The following is a 21,777-nucleotide window of genomic DNA, read 5'->3' on the forward strand; positions in this document are numbered from 1 at the left end:
CTTTTATTTCCAATGTTCCAAGTTTCTCTTTGGTATCATTTCCATTCGACCTGAAGTTCTAAAATTTTAGCATTTCATTTAGAGCAGGTCCACTGGCTACAAATTCTCTTGATTTTCTTTTATTTGAGAATGTTTTTAGAACATAAAATGTTCTAAACGTTTACATTTATTCCTGAAGGTTAGTTTTGCTGAATGTAGAATTTTGGATTGTCAATCTGTTTCTCAGCACCTTAAAAAATCTTATTTCACTTTCTGACCTCCATGGTTTCTGATGTTAAATCGACATCATTCAAATCTTTTTTTTCTATGTGTAATATGTAATTTTTCTGTGGCTGCTTTTAGGACTTTTTCTTTGTTCGTTTTCAATGGTTTGATTATGATGCATCTGGGCATAGATTTCTTTGAGTTTTTTTCTGTTTGGGGTTTGCTGAGCTTCTTAAATCTTGAAATTTATGTCTTTTGCCAAATAGGGGAAGTTGTCCATTATTATTTTTCAAATACTTTTTTTTCTGTTGCATGCTCTTTCTCCTCCACTTTTGGGATTCCAATCATACAAAGAGTAGACATTTTGAGATACTGTATAGGTCTCTGAGTCTAAGCTAGGGGATTTTGGAGAAAAACTAGGAAACAGACTGCTGGTTCATTGGTACTTTCCATTCTTGTTTCCCCCATCTGCCCACTACTGTTTGTTTTTCAGAGTCACGGAGTAGTTGCTCCACACATTGTTTCCAGATCTCTAGCAGCGTTTAGTGGGGTGAATGGGGTGCAGTGTACTTAACTGGGATTCCAAAATTGTGATATTTGGGAGCTTTCTAGTTTACTTTTATTTTTATTCATTTATTTTTATTGTATTTGCATTGTTGTTCATGTACAGTTTTCTGCCTTTTACCCCCATCTAGTTTATTTTTATTGTCTGTAGCAGATAGGCTGTTGGCTTGCAGATTGCTGGGGCCCTGGTCTGCTTAGGCTAGAGAGAAATCATGGTGCTGTGGTGTTTTGGTTTGTTTCCTTGTTTGTTTTTAAAGCAAGGTGCTATTTAAATATCACTCTGGCTGTAGCTGGCATGTGCACGGAACCATAAAAAATACCCATTTTAATAAGGTTTGGACTTAATATCTTTTAAACTAATGAACAGACTTCTGCCTGCAGATGTGAAAACGGAGTGTCCTAGGTAACAGAAGGTTTGTGACCTCTCAGCTCAACCCATGCCACCCAAATTTAAGTCTTTTACGTCATCCCTTACTGATGGACATTTAGCTTCAGCATGACCAATGCCATGTAAAATCCCATGCCATGCTTTTCTGTATCCCTATAGCTTAAGCTTTGAACCTTAAATGTGTGTCGGTTAGAGTCAACCTCATGGCATCAGCCTGGCTTTCTGTGCTGTTGGGATAGTTTTGAATCTTATCCTCTTATAGTTAACAGTTCCAAGTCTCTTATTTACAAATATGGCAAATGATAAGCCAACCCTGTGTGTTTTCTCCCAACTAGTTGCCAGCAACTTAAATGGGCAAGGGGCCATTCCAAAAGTCTTTCACTTGAACCGTGTTCTAGGCTGACATGAAATATTAATGATCACCCTTTGGATAGTGTTCAGTTACCTGTGGGTATGGGTTAATGGTCATTTATTAGATGCCTGTGTATCCCCACTGGTTGGTCAGTGATTGACTTAGCTCTTTACTGCATCCGTGTTGTGGGGGGAGGGGGTCAAGCAGGAAACCAGATAGACACGATTTCTGAGACACGTGCCACTGTGCAGTAAACTGGAGTAAACACAGGACCAAGGAAGCGGGGGCACTTCTGCATTCAGCTCAGTTTGCAGGAGAGACCGAGGCTACAGGGCAGCCTGCTCTAAGTGCTTGGAGGAGGTGGAGGTGAAGCAGGAGGGGGAGAGGCTAATTGTGGAGGGATCAGGGAAGGCTTCCCAGAGAGCTTGCATTGATCTTTTAAGCCGCTTGTTTTAAACTTACTTTTTAAAGAAATCACACAAGCAATACTAATTTATTTTAGGAAAAAAAATAGAAAAATATCAGTAACTTAAAAGAAGAAGACAAATTTCCTGGAATCTTACTTATCAGAGATGAGCACCATTCACATTCTGCATAACACTTTGGTCTGCGTGTGTGTTTACTAACGTGTACGTGCACACACAACACAGCTGCTCTGTAACATGACTGTTACATGCATGCCTCTCTTTAATAATTGGCTTTCATGGCATTTTATTTTTTAAATTTACATACAATCAATTTTTTATAGTGTACAGTTCTGTGAGTTTTGACAAATTGTAGTCATATGTCCACCACCACAAAGTACAGACTAATTTCATCACCCCTCAGAATTGTCTCATTCTGCTCTTTTTTTTATCAGCCCCTCTCACTACTGCTACTCAACCCCTGGCAACCAGTGATTTTGTTTTCATCCCTGTCACTTTGCCTTTTCCAGAATGTCACATAAATAGAATCACAAAGTGTGAAGCCTTTTGAGTCTGGCTTTTTTCACTTAGCGTGCTGCATTTGAGATGTTCTTCCATGTTGCCGCGTGTGCGGCTGGAATGCCTGCGTCAGGAACTTAACAGCCGTTGATGATCATGGCTCAGACCAGTGGTTCTCATTGGAGGTGGGAGAAGGTTTTGCCCGCCAGGGGATATTTGACTATATGAGGAGATATTTTTGGTTGCCGTCGCAGGAGCTGAGTCGAGTACTGGTGCCCAGTGGGGAGAGGCATGGGATGTTGCCGTGCATCGTACGATGCACAGGACAGGCTTCACCATTAGGAACTATCTGGTCCAAAGTGCCAGTAGTGCAGATCGTGAGAAACCTTGTTCTGGAGCGCAGTGTTGGTATCAGGATTTTGAAAAGATTTCTGTTTGAACCGAGGATGTGAACCACTGGTGTAGACCAAGAGCTGCAGGAATCAGAGAGAGGTAAGAGTGATTCGGGCTGAAGAAGCGGCCAGAGAGAGCTTTAGTGGAGGGAGGATGGCATGAAAGGGCATTAGGAGAATGGTTTCGTTACGAGAATAGACACAAAAGGAATATTGTTAGGTTGAGTCCAGCAAAGTCACCATCTTCTATTTTTCAGGTGGATGGAGAACCTTTGTCCTGGGTCCCTTACAGAGTGGTGATTTTCTGGTTCTTTCATTCCTTCTGCGTGTTAGCTCGAGTTCTTGGAGGAACTGTTCCTCACCGTCCATGTGATTACCCCGAAATACAGTTTGTACGGGAACGGCAGGGTACATACTTAGTACTTTTCCTACTTTTCCTTTATTTTTCAGTTTTCTGAATCACAAGGGATGCTTTAGCCATTTCTGAAGGCAAGCAATGGAACTTCCTCCCTCTGTGATAGCAATACAAACTTATGAATTTTTATGTGTTTAATATATTTCAGTATTTTGTGCTCATTTTAAAAAGACTAATTATTCTGACATAATTTCTGACTTACAGGAAGGTCGTAAGAGTAGTATAAAATAATAAACACCTTCATCTAGATCCTCTTTTTAACTCTTTGCCACATTTGTTGATGTGTGTGTACGTAGTGTATGCATGTGTACATGTATGTTTATCTGATATTCTAAGTCTTTTGAGAGCACATTGCAGACTCAGTGACTCTTAATCCCTAAGTCAGGACATTAACATTGATAAAATACTGTAGCTGAACTAGAGCCCTTACTCATGTTTCCCTGGTCGTCTCAGAAGTGTCCTTTGCAGTACAAGAAAGTCCTGGATCCTGTGTTGCATTCACTTGGCACGTTTCTTTAATCTCCTCGAGTCCGAAACAGTTCCTCAGCCTTTGTGTTTCAGGACATTGACATTTTGGAAGATGACAGGCCAGTTATTTTGTAGAATGTCCCTCAGTTTGGGTGTTCGGACATTTGTCCTATTTACATTCAGGTACTTGGTGGTGTTATCAGGGACACCACAGAAAGCAAATGGTGTAGATTTGTTCTGTGACTCGCGATTTTAACTTGGTCAACATGATGTCTGCCAGCTTCTCCACTGTCCAGTTACCCGCCCCCCGCCCCATGTAATTAGTAAGTATATTGTGAAGAGATACTTACAAACTGTGTAAATATCCTGTAGTTTCTTAAACTTAACACCTTTTAGTTTTAATATCCATTGATGATTCTTCAATTAAGTAATGTTATGGTGGTTGCCAAATGGCAAATTTGTAAATCCATCTTTCCTTCAATATTTATTAGCTGGGTTTTCAACTCTTCCTCAAGAGGAAGAGTTTTTCCTCTTTCCCTGTTTATTTACATCGGTGTGGACTCACAGGTGTATATTTTATTCATGGATTTGATACCTGTCATTATTTATTTTGGTGGTCAGGTTGTGGCAGGTCTGGCCGCTGGGAGCCCCCCATGCGTGGCTCGTGCCCTTTAGGCCTGTCCCCAGGCTCGTCTTCTCCCCAGCCTTCGAATTCCCCAAGGAGCCCTGGCTCCTTTCAGGGAAAAGTGCTACATTTGGAAACCAAGATTTGGATGTTACTGTTTTCATGTATATATGTTTATGTTGATGCGTGTGTGTGTTTCTATGGTCCCATTGTTGGCCACGGGAGCCCCTGGAGTTGACCTCTGTGTCCTGACACAACCTCAGTCGTCCGTGATAGAGCCCTTGCTTTCTCACAGGCTTATTTTGTGTGTCCTGTGCCAGACCTGGAATCGGCCATTTCTCCTGTGAGTTCTCTTGTTCCTTCCCTGGGAAAAAATATTTAGAGATTTCAGTCTGGACACCGGGGGTGCTCCTTGTTACTCAGTTGTTTCTAGGCCTTTTCAGTGGATACAGCTATTTTAAAAACAGAAAATAAAAGTTTATCTTAATACATCTTATTCAAAGATTTGAGAGTTTTTATTTAATTACTTATATTTTTATCTCTTTTATGCTTAATTTTTGATTCCTAAAAATTAAACATATAATTACCATATATCCAGCAATTCTACTTCTGGGTATATATTCAAAGGAATTAAAAGCCAGGACTCAGCCCTGGCTGCTGTGGCTCAATGGACTGAGTGCCGGCTTGCAAACCAAAAGGTTGCTGGTTTGATTCCCAGTCAGGGTGCATGCCTGGGTTGCAGGCTGGGTCCCCAGTAGGGGAGTTGTGAGAGGTAACCACATATTGATGTTTCTCTGTCCCTCTCTGTCTTCTTCCCTGCCTCTCTCTCTAAAAATAAATAAAATCTTTTTTAAAAAGAGCAAGGACTCTTGCTTCTCGGCCTTTTGGCTAAGATCAAGTGTAAAAAAAGCAAGGACTCAGACAGATAGTTGTTTGTCTGTGTTCATAGCAGGATTAGTCACAATGGCCGAAAGGTGCAAACATCCCAGGTGTCCGCTGATGGAGGAATGGATGCACAAACTGTAGAATATACACACGTACAGTGGAATGTTCTTCAGCCTCCAGAAGGAAGGGAATGCCGGTACATGCTACGGCACGCACATCCCCCCACCAGACTCAGCTTGGTGAAGGAAGGAGCTGCGTCTGAGCTCTGTTAGACTTTCACGCAGTGGTGGTAATGGCTACCTTTTATTGAACATTCACTGTGTGCCAGGCACGGTGCTAAGTATTTTCCATTTAATTCTTGTAGCAAACCATATGAGATAGGAATTTTTCCCATTCATTTCATGGATGAACACAGGGCCAGAGCAGAGAGCCAGCATGCATGGAGTCTCAGAGCTCAGTAGTGGCAGAGCTGAAACTGGAACTAAGAACTCATTAACTGCTATGCTAAGTGACTGTGCTAATGGCTGGTGATGCCATTAGCTGAGTCAGGAAGGGGAGTTTTGTGCTCACATTTGTGGGTACCTGCGGGCATTTACATTTAGGCAGAGTTACCCAGTGTGCGGGGAGTGTTGCGGGGAGTTTTGCGGCCGGGATCTGCAGCTCAGACAGAAGTAGATTTGAGAGGGGGAGTCTGGGGCAGAGGAACCTGTGGGTCCGGGTGTCTGCTGAGGGAGCAGCGTGACAAAGCCCTACGGAGCACCCACCGTTTGAGGGGAGCCAGGCTAGGACCGGAGCACTGAAAGCCAAGGGTGGGGGCAGGGGTGATCGATCAGCAGTGCCCAGTGTTGTAAAGGGTTCAGGGACTGGGTTTGAACCCCATCTCTGCTATTAATGAGACTTTGTGATCTTGAATGGGTTGCTTAACATGTTTCTCTCATTTTCCCTTCTCATCAGTAGGATGGTTATTAAAAACCATGTTCTTCTTGAGGTGATGAAATGTTCTGTAATTACTTGGTTGGCCAAAAAGTCTGTTTAGTTTTTTCTGTAAGATGGCTCTAGTAGTGTTTAGTTGTCTTTAACTTCACTCAAAACAATTTTGTTAGACTGTATTGTGACAGTTGTCATAGCAGTGTGCATTAAAAAAAAACATCAAAATTGGTGAATTTTAAAAAATATTTTATTTATTTATTTTTAGAGGGAGGAGAAGGGAAAGAGAAAGAATGGGAGAGAAACATCTATGTGTTTTTGCCTCTCACGTGTCTCCTACTGGGTACTTGGTCCGCAACCCAGGCATGTGCCCTGACTGGGAATCAAACCGGCGACCCTTTGCTTCACAGGCCCATTCTCAATCCACTGAGCTACACCAGCCAGGGCAAAAATTAGTGAATTTTTGTGTGGCCATTTTAATACCGAAGATGGAAGAAATACACATTTCAGCATATGATGCTTTAATATTTCAAGAAAGCTAAAAACACAACTGAAATGCAAAAAAAATTGTGCAGTGTATGGAGAAGGTGCTATGACTGATCGAATATGTCAAAAGTAGTTTGCGAAGTTTCTTGGTACTATTGACATTTTGGCCAAATAATTCTTTACTGTGGAGCTGCCTTATGTATTGAAAGATGTTTAGCAGCACCCCTGGCCTCCACCCACTAGAAGCCAATAGCAGGAGAGAGCCGACATACTCAAAATATCCAAACCAATTAAGTTACTGGTGAAAATGAAAAATGTGTCTTTTATTTTATGGAGAAAATGAAATGGACTTTTTGGTCAACCCAATAACATAATGGTGATGGTTGCCTAACTCTGAATATACTAAAAACCACTGAGTTACACACTTTCAGTGGGTGAATTTTATGGCACGTGAATTATATCTCAATTAAAAACAAGCACACCAACCGTGTTCCTCGCTGGATGAAGTGAAGATTAAATGAGAGCATGCTTACAGCCATGTCCAGCATAGCATTGGACCCATGGTAGAAGGACTTAGAAAATACTGAATTTCTTAGGAGGACCACATGCATGCATTGGTCCTCCTAAGGACATGGGGCGTGCATTTTAGGGGCCACTGTTTTCATTGTCTCTGGGGCTAGGGGACACTATTTACGAAGGCTGCTGAATTTGTGTGGTAAGGTAGGGGGGAAGGTACCTGGACCCACAGAAAGTCCCCGAGTCTGTGGCGAGGCCCTGGGCAGGCTCATGGTCAGCCACTGAGGGTGGCTCCTCCCCTCCTGGACCTTGGTCAGCTGGATGCTACGGAGCTGCTGGGGGTGGCTGGGGCTCTCGGGTCTCACAGCAGAACTGGGTTTTCCAGGTGGACCTCCTCCTGGCTCCTGGCCTCTTAGGATTTATGGTTCACTATTTTAGCCTAAATCAAGTCTTTAGAAAAAAAGCTACTCTTGGTCTTCTTGTTTCTCATTCAATGAGAAAAGCGGTACTCTCCTTCTTCCCAACTTAAGGTGGTTTGTCAGAGATGTTAGGGTAGGGAGGTGCCCAAGAGTTAGGGCAGAGAGGAGGGAAGGAGGAAGGGTTTGCTTTTGAATCGTGTGGGGAGGTGATGCCACTCCCAGGGATCTCCGCTTTATCCGTGGAGCCAGGATGTGAGAAAGGAAAGGGAACAGAAAACACGAGTGCTAGCAGCAGTTAAACATTTTCAGACGTGTACGGTTTGCGGGCGGCTTGTTTCCTTTGTCCTCTACACGGGCTTCATTAGAAATTTAAATGGTCTGAAAGTGTATAGCTGTTTGGTCAGGGAGGCATTTGCAGGAAAATGTGGGCATTCTTTTGGCAAGAAAGATGCTGACCGTCCTCTGGTTTTCTGAAATCATGCGCAATTATGTCATCAAACCACATAATTAGGTTTTATGGGCTTTTAAAAAAAAACCCAAAATATTCTGCACTTCGCTGAGTAATACCATCCGTGTGCTCTAGGTAGTTGGCTGTCCTAGCCTATTTAAATTCGCCGGAGACCGTGATCTGCTGTGGCGTGCCATTGTCGACAAGTAACCTGTGGGTTCGATGTGCGCACATTAGGGCTCGCGACGCTGTAAGTATAGTAACTTACTTAAAGGTGAGAGTCTTGCCAAGAAGAGAAATCGAAATACAGCCTCTTGAGTTCAGCTCTTAACTTGGGTTTGGCTTTAGGATTCCAAAATAGCAAAATTATTTACACAGCAGAACCCAGCTTGGAAAGTGTTTCAGGAGCACTGGTCGAGTAGGCCTTGTGACGTGGGCCAAGCTCAGACCAGACTGAGCTGACAGCTTCCTGGCGCGGTGACAGCCCTAGCCCTTCTGTCCTCAAGTGGGACAAAGCTTCAGGGGTTCGAAGGGAGCGCAGCTTGGGGTGTGGCTGGCTGGACTGCCAGCTGGGTGTACCTGGCAGAGCTGCCGCTGCCCCAGTCGGTCCTCACAGCCGCCTCTTCTCCTGACCGCCCTGAGCCCTTGGCAGCCTCCCGCATTTATCCTCTTCTCTCCCTTTCTTCTCAACAATAGGGAACTCATTCGCCCATGCCCCTGGCTGCTTTGCTTAACTAATCCTGCTGTCTAATTAGTGCTACCGCCAGCTGGGTGGCGTGAGCACCTGAGGGCATCCCTGCCCTTCCAGAACAGGCAGCCTCCTTTTCATTCTCCGCATCTCTCAGATCCGTACAGTGGATGTTGTTTATTTAGCTGGAGAAAAAACAGTGGAACCAAAGTCCGCATGCAAAGACATTGATCGTAGGTTAAATAATTTACCACCTGCATTTAGCTCCTGTGATTCGGAACCAAAATATATTTGCTTATTGCTTGATCGTCTCGGGGGAGAGGAGGGTAATATCTTCCTCACGGGATGGCCTCCCTTGAGGGGAGCAACCCGAGGATTATTTTTCTTAGAAAAATACAGTAGTAGTTAGATCTCTTTGGGAATGGGGAACCAGGTCGTGTGCTTTGTCAGAGAGCCTAGTGGTGCTGGCTCCCTGGGTCTCATACAGTGTCCCTCGAAGACAGAAATGACACAGTGAGAGTTTTCTCTGCAGTTAAGGGTGTGGGGAAGGAATAGACTCTGAATAAGTTATGTTAGTCATCTGGTGTAGGAGAACGAGGTATGGGGAGGGATTGGCTTTGGGGCCTTGGGCAAACCTTTTGGGCACCATGATGGAGATGTCACCCGCTTCCTTGGTGGGTGTGAGTACCCAAGGTGATGAATGAACTGTGCCCACCCAGCACAGGGCCGGAGACCATCCTCACATTATCGATGTTCCCTAAACGCAAGGCGTTGTTATTCTGCGGTGCCTGGCAATGCACAGGTAGCTCTTTGAGCCCCTTTGGCAGACCACATGACAAGGCCTGGGAGCTTGTTTTAATGTGATCTGTCATTTAACAGATAGGTGCATGTTAGAGCAGCTTAAAACCCCTGGCCTCTGGACTCAGAAGGATGGTGGGGAAAGGCCTTGGGCCTCTTCTGAGGTTCTGGCTCCAGAATCTCATCTGAGCATCAGCTGTGATTGAGAATGGAGCTGGTGTCTGAACTGCAGTCACTTCCTCGCTCCTTCGCTGCCCTGTCTGGGTTCTTCTGCACATCTCTTCCAGCAGAAGTGGCGGTTTAACAACTTGCCTGTTGTGTCTTTGTGGGCTCAACACAAGCCATGTCTCATCTTTCAAGTATTTTTTTCACCATTGGTGGGAAGAGAGCCATTTTGATTCTGAATGTGCTAGAGTTGATTAGAGCGCAGTTTGATTCTGAAGGTACTTGGGACCCTGCTGTGCGGGTGTGTTCATCACTCAGTTAACAAGGTCCTCAGGGTCCTCAGCAGTTGCTGCCCTGCTGGGTAGCTGAGCTTCTGTATTTTACTCTGTGCATTTAAATTGTGTGTGACCTGACGAACCAGAGTGCCAACCGGCGCCTGCTTTTTATGTTTCCCCAACTGGTTTTCCTACAAACACCGTGATGTAGTGTTAATAGGTGTGCCGAGGGGGAAAAATTCTGTGTTCAGGTAATGTAAACATTGCATTCAGTAAAGGTGAACAGGTTTTTTACTGTGAGGCTCTTTAGACCTGTTAATACACTGAGGTGCTCTGAGTACCCCACGACCAAGGATGTAGTTATGATGAAAATAGCATGAGAAACCCCAACGCTTTATGGCCGTGGGGGCCGCAGCCAAGCACAGTGTATAAACCAGACTGATGAGCTGCGAACTGTGCTCCCTGGAGCGTGAGTTCAGGAGGCTGTTCACAGGTGTTGTGCTCTCCGGTCAGAAGAGGTTAGGGGTCACTGCTAATAGGAACACAGACATAAAAGCAGAGGTATTTGGTGAGGGACCGGGTTCTGGCCCTTCTCTCCACCTCATCCCAACCAAGTAGCTCAGTTTGACAGCTGCCCAAGCCCTCTGTGACCCTCCATCTGTCAACCCTCAACACCTCCCTGGGCCCCGAGCCCCGGGCATCTGGCTAGTTATCTGTCTTTGCATGTGTAGCGGGGGTGTTGGCTGGGTTGGAACTGAGACTGTGAGCTACATCAAGCAGCCTCCAAGGGCCACTGAGCCACTGCGGAGTCACATCGCCACAGACAGTCTTCGAAGTGTTTTTAAACACTGTGATTTTTGCTTGGGTGTATATTTAAATGAGGTGCCTTCTCCCTTCCTCTTTCCTTGCCACCCCCACCCCCCCAGTACCTTTACCTTTCTCTCTCCTAAGCTCCAAGTGCCTTTCTTTTGCTTTAACTTTCTTTTTTTCTTTTTAAAATATATTTGATTGATTATGCTATTACAGTTTTCCAAAATTTACCCTTTTTGTCCCCCTCCACCTGGTACTCCTAGTCCCTCCAGTAATCCCCTAGGGTCATGTATGTAAGTTCTTTGGCTACTCCATTTCCTATGCTGTTCTTAACACCCCCCTGTCTATTTTGTACCTACCAATTAAGCTTCTTAATCCCTGCACTTTTCCCTCATTCTCCTCCTTCCCCCTCCCAGCTGATAACCCTCCCTGTGATCTTCATATCTATGATTCTGTTCTTGCTCTGCTCATTTGCTTAGTTTGTTTTTTAGATTCAGTTGTTGATAATTGTGAATTCGTTGCCATTTTAATGTTCATACTTTTGATCTTCTTTTTCTTACACAGTTCCCTTCAACATTTCATAGAATAATGGCTTGGTGATGCTGAACTCCTTTAGCTTTACCTTGTCTGCGAAGCACTTTATCTGCCCCTCCATTCTAAATGGAAGCTAGGCTGCACAGAGTAATCTAGGTTGTAGGTCCTTGCTTTTCATCACTTTGAATACTTCTTGCCAGTCCCTTCTAGCCTGCAAAGTTTCTTTTGAGAAATCAGCTGACGGACTTATGGGATCTCCTTTGTAGGTAACTAACTGCTTTTCTGTTGCTGTATTTAAGATTCTCTCTCTATCTTTAACCTTTGCCATTTTAATTATGATGCATCTTGGTGTAGTCCTGCTGGGGTCCAACTTGTTTGGAACTCTCTCTGCTTCCTGGACTTTTATGCCTATTTCCTTCACCAAATTTGGGAAGTTTTCTTTCATTATTTTTCAAATAAGTTTTCATTTTCTTACTCTTCCTCTTCTCCTTCTGGCATCCCTATGATCTGGACGTTGGTACCTTTGGAGATGTCCCAGAGGGTCCTTATTCTAGCCTCATTTTTCGGAATTCTTTTGCTTTTTCTTCTTGATGTTCTGATTGAATGCTTTTTTTCTTCCTTAAGTTCCAAAACATTGATTTGATTCTTGGCTTCATCCCCTCCACTGTTGGCTCCCTGTAGAGTCTTCTTTATTTCACTTAGTGCAACCGCCATTTCTGCCTGGGTCTTTTTTTATGCTGTTGCAGTAGCCAGTGAGTTCTCTGAGCATCTGACAACCAGTGTTTTGCACTCTGCGTCTGATAGGTTGCTTATCTCCATTTCGTTTAGTTCTTTTTCTGGTGTTTTGTTCTGCTCTTTCATTTGGGCCATATTTCTTTGTCTCCTCAATTTGGCAGCCTCCCTGTGTTTCTTTCCGTGTATCAGGTAGCACTGCTCTGACTCCTTGTCTTAGATGTTTGGCCTACTGTGGGGAGGAGCCCTAGGCAATCAGGAGGGCAGGACAGCCCATTTCACCACTCTGTGGCCCTGTGTGGGGGAGGGCTCAGAGAGAGGACAGTGCCTCTGCCTGGCCTCTGGAGATCTGCCCAGGACAAAGCTGTCTCCTGGTACTTGCCCTGTTTCTAGTCACTTTGCTTTCCCCCTGTGTGCCACTTGTGTCCTTCCAGCTGTTGCCCTGGTACTGAGTCCCAGAGGGGGTGGGTCTGCATCAGTCCTGAGACCTTTGTGAGCCCTTTATGAGGAGTCTCCTGAGAATCCTGCATTTTCTTCTGCCACCTCCACCCCTACTGTTTTTTTACAGCCAGAAGTTGTAGGGACTTACCTTCCTGGAGCTGGAACCCTGGGCTGGGTGGTCTGGTCTGGGGCTAGGATCACTGGCTCCCCAGGTTTCCCCCTGATTTTTATCCACCCCATGTGAATGTGGGACCACCCATTTCGCTGCCTCTCAGTGCCACCGTGTCTCTGTGCTTCCCGCCTGTCTGGATGAATGTGGCTTCTTTAAATTCTTAGTGGTTGGAATTCCAATCAGGTTTATTTTCTGACAAACCCGGGTGATATTTGTTTTGTAGTTTAGTTGTAATTTTTCTGTAGTTATTCAAGGAGGTGAAGCGTGTTTACCTCGTGTTTACCATCTTGACCGGAAGTCCATTTAACTTTCTTAAAAAAAAAAGAGCTGCATTACATCATTTGATAAATAGGATATTAAGGAAGAATAAGATTTTTTCTAATCTTTGAAGAGGTCTTTGTAGATATTAGGGACAGTATTATTTCCTGGGGGGTCCTTTTCATCACATTGATGAGAGTAAGCGTGGCCTTTTGGTGATGTGCTGGCCGTGGGGCTGTTCTGCGCCCACTTGCTGCAGCTTTCGTGTGGTGGTGGTGGTCAGGGTGTAGGATTGTGTGCTCTCAAGAAGGCTTTAGAGATGATAAATTCTTCTGGTAAAGAAATGGGGCCCTGGCTGGTGTAGCTCAGTGGATTGAGCACAGGTCTGCGAACCAGAGGATTGTGGTTTGATTCCCAGTCAGGGCACATGCCTGGGTTGCAGGCAGGTTCCCTGCAGGCCAGTTCCCAACAGGGGACGCACGAAAGGCAACCATACATTGATGTTTCTCTCCCTCTCTTCTTTCCCCTAATGACAAATAAATAAATAAAATCTTTAAAAAAAAAAAAGAAATGGGACCAACAGGGACTTGCAGGGTGACTTTCATGTTCCATTAAAGTTTTCGTCATTTCAAAATATTCTTGAATGGTTTCAAAACAAATGAGGATTGATTCTTAGAGGACACTAAGATTGTCCCTCATAATAAACCTAGATGTTTCAAAAAGTGTTTACACATTGTATATTTAATTTTCTTTAAAGATTTTATTTTATTTATTTTTAGAGACAGGGTGGGAGAAAGAGAGGGAGAGAAACGTTGATGTGTGGTTGCTTCTCACACACCCCCTACGGGGACCTGGCCTTCAACTCAGGCATGTGCCTGGACTGGGAATTGAACCTGTGACCCTTTGGTTTGCAGGCTAGTGCTCAGTCCACTGAGCCATATCAGCCAGGGCTAATTTTTAAAATAAAAATACATATTTATTTTAGAAACATTGAAAAATAAAAGAAGCCTGTATTTTAAAAAAATGTGTATTTATAGCCCTAACCACATAGATGAATTCTTGAAATTCTGAGTATTTTCTTGATACGGGTTTAAAAGAGTTTAGGTAGCACCGACTGGTGTGTCTGAGTTGGTTGGACATTGTCTTGCAAAATGAAAGGTTTCCAGTTTGATTCCCGGTCAGGGCACATGGCCTGGTTGTGGGTTCAGTCTGCAGTCAGGATGTGTATGAGAGGCAGCTGATGGATGCCTCTGTCTCACATTGATGTTTCTCTCCCTCTCTTCCTCCCTCCCATCACCCCCGCCCTTAAAAATAAATAAATAAGTAATAAATAAATTGATTTAAAAAGTAAAAGCTTAAGTAACATAGTCAATATCTTTATTTTGACAATCTGGTTAGAGTTTGTCTTTAAAACCATTGAATCTGGTATCTTTAAGAGTGAGTGGGTGGTAACAGATTCCTCCTGTCAATTTGCAGTTTTGGGTTAGATAAGCAGTACATGTGCAAATTTAACATTATGCCGAGGTGCCCTTTCTAGTCGGCATGAGCTGGATTATGCTATAGTAGCAAGCCTAGAATCTCACAAGGGACGTTTGCTTCTCGCCCGGGCTACACACTTGTCTCAGGTCAGTGGTGAGCTGGCTGCCCATCGGCCCCACACAGAAGCCACCCTGACCTGGAACACTGCGGGCTGCTCTGGCGGGGCAGGCGGCATGGGGAAATTATTCATGGGTCTTAAAGGCTTCTGCTAGAAGGAACGGGTGTCTCTTCCACTCACCTTTTGTTGCCCAAACTCAGATCAGGTTTTGAGGGGTTTGAGACTCCTATGATTTTGGAGGCCCACAGTAAGGAAGAAGATATGAAGTTAAAAATATAAAACTAGGTACAGTAGTGACTATTCGGAATGAGAAATGTATTAAATCACAAATTTAGAACGTGTCCCTTTCTATTTTTGGCCTCTACTAAGATAGATCACATTTGAATTTTAGTATGGTCAGTTAATTCTGAAAAAGTGCACACAGTCAATCTGAAATGTAGGTGTACACCTGAAAAATTCAGATTTCAGATGGCCACTGCAGTATGTCACATGTCGTCATTATACAGCCAGCATGCCTGAAGACTACACACACCAGCTTTCTGATGAATGTGTGTAGGAATTTGTTGCTGGGACATTTGTTTTCAGGACGTTTCACTGTGTTGGAGGCAGTTTTGCGTGCCGTTTTCTTTGGGGTTGTTGGATTTCGTCAGGTAGGGATTTGTTGGCTGTGCCGCGATGCCATCTGTGCGTGGGGATGCAGGCACTGCCCTCTCCCACAATGCGCACTTGCTCTTCGTGGTACCGCTGCAGGTTTCTGCCCCGTGAACCCTGGAATTCTAATAAATTCTGTTTTATGTGATTTCTACCACAAAGGGAGAAAATGCAGAGTGTGTTAATAATTGCATACTCTGCAGTTTTTAACATATTCCTGATGGGGTACAACTGATTCAGGTACCAATGGAAACAAAATTGTCCACTTACAGTATCATGCATTTGATAATCCAAAGAATTCTCCACAGGTCAGTTTCTGGCTCCATGTGTTTCAAACCCTATTTTTCTTTCACTACCCACGTGCTTCTGTGGCATTGGAAGGCCCATTTATCTTGTGAAGTTTAGGGCCTGTTTCTTCATCATGATGTCAGATCAAAGCATATCTGGAAGCCATTCCTACAGTGGGAAAACTGCAGTAACTCTGTGTGGAAGTGAAAGCTAAGCCCCGATTTAACGTATCTCTCACTCAACCTTTGGTTTTCCGGGTCCCCCAAATGCCCATTGCTGTTCCATCACCTGTTGGCACAGGAGTTGTGATAGTCTGGAAGTTGGAGTGGTGAGTGCTGAGTACAGAACTCTCGAAGCTTCATTCATCATCTGGAGAATAAGTCGCCTTGGCCAGATCTCATAGCACAAATCTCCAACCCCAGTGTGTGCCCGCCAGGCACGTGTATTAGTGAGTGAGTGAGTGGTACTGTTCATTGCCACCACCCTCCAGAGAGGCCCTGACAGTTGATACTCCCAACAGTAGTAACAGGGACTAGGACATTTTAAAAAGCTTTATAGTAACTGAATCAGCCAATCCCTTCTTTCCTTTTTTTAAAAAAAGATTTTATTTATTTACGTTTAGAGAGAGGAAGGGAGGGAGAAAGACAGGGAGAGAAAGGCAGGGAGAGAAACACAAGCTTCTCCTGTGTTCTCTCCTGGGGACTTGGTCTGCAGCCCAGGCACGCGCCCTGACTGGGAATCGAACCAGCGACTAATTTGTTGATTCACAGGCCGGCCCGGCGCTCAATCTGTTGAGCTACACCAGTCAGGGCTCCCTACCTGCTTTTTTTTTTTTATCATGAAAAATTTTTTTTATTTAATACATATATTTTATTGATTATACCATTACAGTTGTTCTATTCCCCCCCTTCATTCTCCTCCACCTGCACAGTCCCTCCCCCACCATTCTCCCCCCCTTAGTTTATAACCACGTGTCTCAAGTTCTTTAGATTCTATATTTCCCCTACTATTCTTGCCCTCCCCCCTATCTTATTTTCTACCTACTGTCTATGCTATTTTCTGTACCTTCTCCCCTCTTCTCCTCCTCCCACTCCCCTGTTGCTACCCCTCCATGTGTTCTTCATTTCTATGGTTCCACTCCTGATCTAGCTGTCCTCTTGGTTTGCTTTTGTTTTAGGTGTGGTTGTTAATAACTGTGAGTTTGCTGTCCTTTCACTGTTCATATTTTTCATCTTCTTTTTCTTAGATAAGTCCCTTTAGCATTTCATATAATAAGGGCTTGGTGATGATGAACTCCTTGAACTTGACCTTATCTGAGAAGCACTTTATCTGTCCTTCCATTCTAAATGAAAGCTTTGCTGGATAAAGCAATCTTGGCTGTAGGTCTTTGGATTTCATGACTTGGAATACTTCTTTCCAGCCCCTTCTTGCCTGTAAGGTCTCTTTTGAGAAATCCGCTGACAGTCTGATGGGTACTCCTTTGTAGGTGACTGTCCCCTTATCCCTTGCTGCTTCTAGGATTCTCTCCTTCATTTTAGTCTTGGCTAATGTAATTATGATGTGCCTTGGTGTGTTCCTTCTTGGGTCCAACTTCTTTGGGACTCTCTGAGCTTCCTGGATTTCCTGGAAGTCTATTTCCTTTGCCAGACTGGGGAAGTTCTCCTTTATTATTTGTTCAAATAAGTTTTCCACTCGTGGCTGTTTCTTTCCCCCTTCTGGTACCCCTATAATCCGGATGTTGGAACGTTTAAAGATGTCCTGGAGGTTCCTAAGCCTCTCCTCATTTTTTTGAATTCTCATTTCTTCATTCCTTTCTGGTTGGATGTTTCATTCTTCCTCCTGGTCCATTCCATTGATTTGAGTCCCAGCTTCCTTTCCATCACTATTGGTTTCCTGTGCATCTCCCTTCATTTCAATTAGTTTAGCCTTCATATGTTCCTCTAATTTGTGACTATAATCGACCAGTTCTGTGAGCATCCTGATGACCAGTGTTTTGAACTGTGCTTCTGAGAGGCTGGCAATCTGTTGTTCGCTTAGAGTTATTGGCTCTGGGACTTTGAGTTCTTCTTGCGCCATCTTTTGGGCTGTTCATGCCTGTTATGTAGCAGGATCAGAGCCCTAGGTGTTCATCAGAGCAGGGCAACTCAGTCGCTGGGTTGTGACACTGTATGTGGGGGCGGAGTCAAAGCGGAACAATGGTGTCCCGTCTGCTGCCTCCTGCCTCTGCTGCCGCCGCCACCGTCACCGGGCCCTTGAGTTTCGTCCCCCTGCACGCAAATGTGCCACCACCGTCAGCCCTCCACCACTGGGTTTGCCCGCTGGGGCCTGCATGGTCCGTCTCACTGTGCGCGAATGTGTGACTGCAGTCAGTCTGCCCCACACCCTAACTGGGTCCGGGCTGCCTGCACGCCTAGGTTGGGGATCCTTCCTGCTGGACTCTGCTCCGCTGCTGGCTCCACCCCCTTACCGGTCCCAGTTGAACGGTTCGTTGTTGCAGGACTTCCATATAATTCAGTTTTCTGTTCTTTGGTTGTGTCTTTGTTCTCCAAACCTTTGTTGTATTCAAACTTGGCTGTGGGAGAAGGCACAGTGTTTCCACCTATGCCTCCATCTTGGCAGAAGTCCTCCCTACCTGCTTTGTGATGTTGCCAATCATAATTTGCTGCCGTTGTGGAAATCGGACAGCCTTTTAATGTCAGCTGACTTGCCAACTATGAAAATATTTACTCCTGGTTAGTGAGTAGGTGGTGGATGGAAGGGGATCTCTCTGAGGTCACCCATGACCTTATTTACATCTTGTTCAATGTCTCTGTACAATTTTTCATGTGACATTCGTCTACTTAAAAGTTGTTACAAGTTGAGTGACTTTTGACTCTTTGGTTGCCTTGAAGTTGCTGACTCCCCAGATAACTTTGTGTCCTGATTTTCATCTTTTTTAAAAAAGATTTTACTTACTTATCTTTAGAGGGGAAGGGAAGGGGAGGGGGAGAGAAATATCAATGTATGGTTGCCTCTAATGTGTCCCCTGCTGGGAACTAGCCTGCAACCCAGGCATGTGCCCTGACTGGGAATCGAACCGAGATTGTCTGGTTCTCAGGCCCACATTCAATCCACTGAGCTACACCAGCCAGGGCCTGATTTTCATCTTGTTGATCAGTGGGTGGGTTTACTTCAGCAACGATTGTTAGAATTCACTGTGCTGGAGGGAAATCCATTCTCTGTGTGAAAAGGTGGGCAAGAAAGGTGTACTGTTTTCTAGAAACGGAGCCTTGGAGACCGCCAAAATACCTTTCAGTAGGAGGATTGATTTAATGATTGTATGTGTGTGTTTATGTATCTGTATTTCTCCCTACATATCAATTTTGGTGATTTAATGAATTACTGTGATTTATAATACTAAATATATATATATTTTTCTTCATTCCATTTCTGGCACAGATCTCATAAAATCTTTTTTTTAAAGATTTAATTTTTTATCTTTAGAGAGGAAGGGAAGGAGAGAAGGAGAGAAATATCAATGTATGGTTGCCTCTTGTGAGTCCCCTGCTGGGAACTGGCCTGCAACCCAGGCATGTGCCCTGACTGGGAATCGAACCACGATCGTGTGATTCGCAGGTCTGTGTTCAATCCACTGAGCTACACCAGCCAGGGCGCAATACTGTAGGGTATTGGGTGTCCCAAATAATTGGGACAACAAATCAATATTTCCCTCTCTCTCTTTCTCCAAGATCAGTTAAAAAAATAAAGTGTATGAGCTAGAGAACAGGGAATTTTGTCTTGTTTTTTTTTTCACTTCTATATTGAGCAGCCTCTTAGATTTGCAAATTCTTAAAACCATTTTTAGTTTAATGTCTAAGAGTGTAGGTGTTGCCTTCCCACGCAGATGTGGTTAAAGTCAGTGCACCAGAAACATTTGTAACTGATCAGTATGGTGTGTTATTTCTTGCCCACGATTGCTAGATCCAATTACAGGGGGTTAAAAAACTAGTTTAGGAGTTTCCTTTATATGAACTATTTCTTTGTGAATTGCTTGCAAATTAGGCATGCAATTCAGGTGCAGAATTAAAGTCTGCGGTTCTGTAGAGAATTATAAGGAGAGCCAATAGAAGAAGCACAAAGTGTGTGCTTAAAAACCCTTTATGTTTCATGTGTTGATTAGAATGGGCTGTGAAAGTACCACATATTGTTAGAAAAGGTGTCTTTCTGCGTGGAGGTATCGGCAGTGGGAAAAGCACAGACATTGGTTGTTTTTCGTAGGGTGCTAACAGGTGCATCAGGAATTGCTGGCATGGATTTTTAGTGACCCCGGGAGCCCCATTTCCCGGTCGTGTGCAAGTTATTTTGCTTATTATCTTGGGAGTAGAGAGAGATGGGCTGGCTGTACCCTTCAAAAGCTCAGGAGTCACAATGGTAAGTATAAGAACGGGTAGAATGCAATCACAGACGAGCAAGCTTCCCTGTGAGGGTGGAATCAGATGATGTCTGGCAGGGAGAGACAGAATCAGGGAAGGCGCGGGGAGGAGGGGGCAGTGAGTAGAGCATTGCAAGGCAGGAGTGGGGCTACATTCGGGGTGCGGGGGAAGGGCCCCAGAACAGCCTGTGCTTCCGAGCTTCCCACGCTTCAGTCACCCAAGGATCTTGTCAGAAAAGCGGATTCCGACTCTGCAGGTCATTGATGGGAGATGCTGCATGGCTAACAAGCCTCCTGGTGATGCTGTCGTCCCTGGCTCTATGGAGAACCTGGGACCCCAGAGCTGCCTCCCTGTACCTCCTTGACCTTTGAGGTGGCGTCTGGCCTGAAAGCTCCGGTGTAGGCTTGGCGAAGGATAGGTGGTGAGGTGCTCAGTGAAAGAAGTAAAGCAGAGGCCAGGGGACCGAGACTGTTCTGGTTCAGGTGTAAGACCACCACACCTCCCCTTGATCACAGGGCCATTAACTCAGCCTTTGGGCTCCTTTTCCTGAAAGCTTCCTTTAAAAGTTCACCTGGTAATTTCCATGGATACCTGTTTCACCTTCTGATCTCCAATCCAATCTCTTGGGACATATTGCTAAAATGTTACTTTGGTCCTTCAGAAAGAAATTGATTCTGTTTTGGTAGATTTAACCATGTTATTTAATCAAGTGCCAGTCTGACCAGCTCCAATGATGAACTTTAAAAAAGCATAGCTCATGCCCTGGCCGGGTGGCTCAGTCAGTTGGAGTGTGTCCCATACACCAGAAGGTTTCGGGTTTGATTCCCGGTCCAGGGTTTCTCTACCTTCACTATCTAAAATCAATAAATATCCTGGGGTGAGCATTTAAATAGAAAAGCATAGCTCATGAATTAATTAAATGGGCCTCATTTTTAGGGTAGAGACTGTAAATTAGAAACACGCATGCATAGGCAGTGTCCACTTACGTGTGGCAGAGACAGAACGAAAAGCATCGCAGAAGTGTTCCTTTCTGCTTCATCACAGAGCCGCACCACCCAGACTGGCTCCAGTGTCCTGGGGTGGGGCTCAGCTCTCCGTAGGAGGGGGTCGGTAAAAGCCCCATACGTTTACACACTTACGTAACAATTGAATCCGCCATGCTCCTGACCGTGGTAACTGCCAGCCCCCGAGGAAGACTCTGGGGCTGCGTGTGGTGGTGATGATGGTGAGTTTTACTTAAATGTGGCAGGCACATTTGTCTGCGGATGTGTGCTAAATATATGTTACACGTGTATGTTTCCAATTTTCTGCCTAGATTTTGGCTTTGATTGCATTCATCTGCATAGAGACCATCATGGAATGCTCCCCGTGTGAAGGCCTCTACTTTTTTGAATTTGTGAGCTGTAGTGCATTCGTGGTGACTGGAGTCTTGCTGATTCTGTTCAGTCTCAACCTCCACATGAGGATCCCCCAGATCAACTGGAACCTGACAGTGAGTACAAGTCACCGCTCTGCGGCTGTGAGAGGAGAGGGTGCTGCTTGCCTGCCGGGCAAGGTCGGAGTCTCTCCAGTGAATTGGGTCCAGTTCATTCTGATACTTAAGTATTCCTTTGTAGTTCAGCTGTGAAAATTTAAATCTCTTTACTGGGTTGAGCAAAACTACAACACAAATGGAATCTTTAGTAATGGTGGGAATATCATAACAATTATTCTGACCTCTTTAAAAACGTCATTTCAATTTCACGATCCTCTGAGAAAACCGGTAATGTTGAGATGTACGGAATATGGGAAAGAGAAAATGGAATTAATACATTTTGCATATTTTTCACACTGGACCCAAAAGCCATTTACAAAAGGATTGATTCAGGGAGAATTAAAAATATGAATGAAAATGCCAATAACTTGCAAAGCCAAGGAATATTACTAAATACAAAGCAACTGCAA

At 44.5% G+C, this 21,777-nt stretch overlaps 1 protein-coding gene across 1 annotated transcript in view; it reads left to right on the forward strand.

Annotated features, from left to right (window-relative positions):
• The window catches only part of CMTM4 (CKLF like MARVEL transmembrane domain containing 4), a 52,630-nt gene that overhangs the window by 19,734 nt on the left and 11,119 nt on the right, over window positions 1-21,777 (forward strand). The window contains exon 2 of the mRNA XM_037041584.1: window positions 21,149-21,325. Within this exon, the coding sequence (XP_036897479.1) occupies window positions 21,149-21,325 (177 nt within the window). The remainder of the gene's footprint in view (window positions 1-21,148; window positions 21,326-21,777) is intronic.

This window comes from Sturnira hondurensis, unplaced genomic scaffold, assembly GCF_014824575.4.
Source record: "Sturnira hondurensis isolate 20B ecotype Veracruz unplaced genomic scaffold, ASM1482457v3 Scaffold0003090, whole genome shotgun sequence".
Taxonomy (NCBI): Eukaryota; Metazoa; Chordata; class Mammalia; order Chiroptera; family Phyllostomidae; genus Sturnira; species Sturnira hondurensis.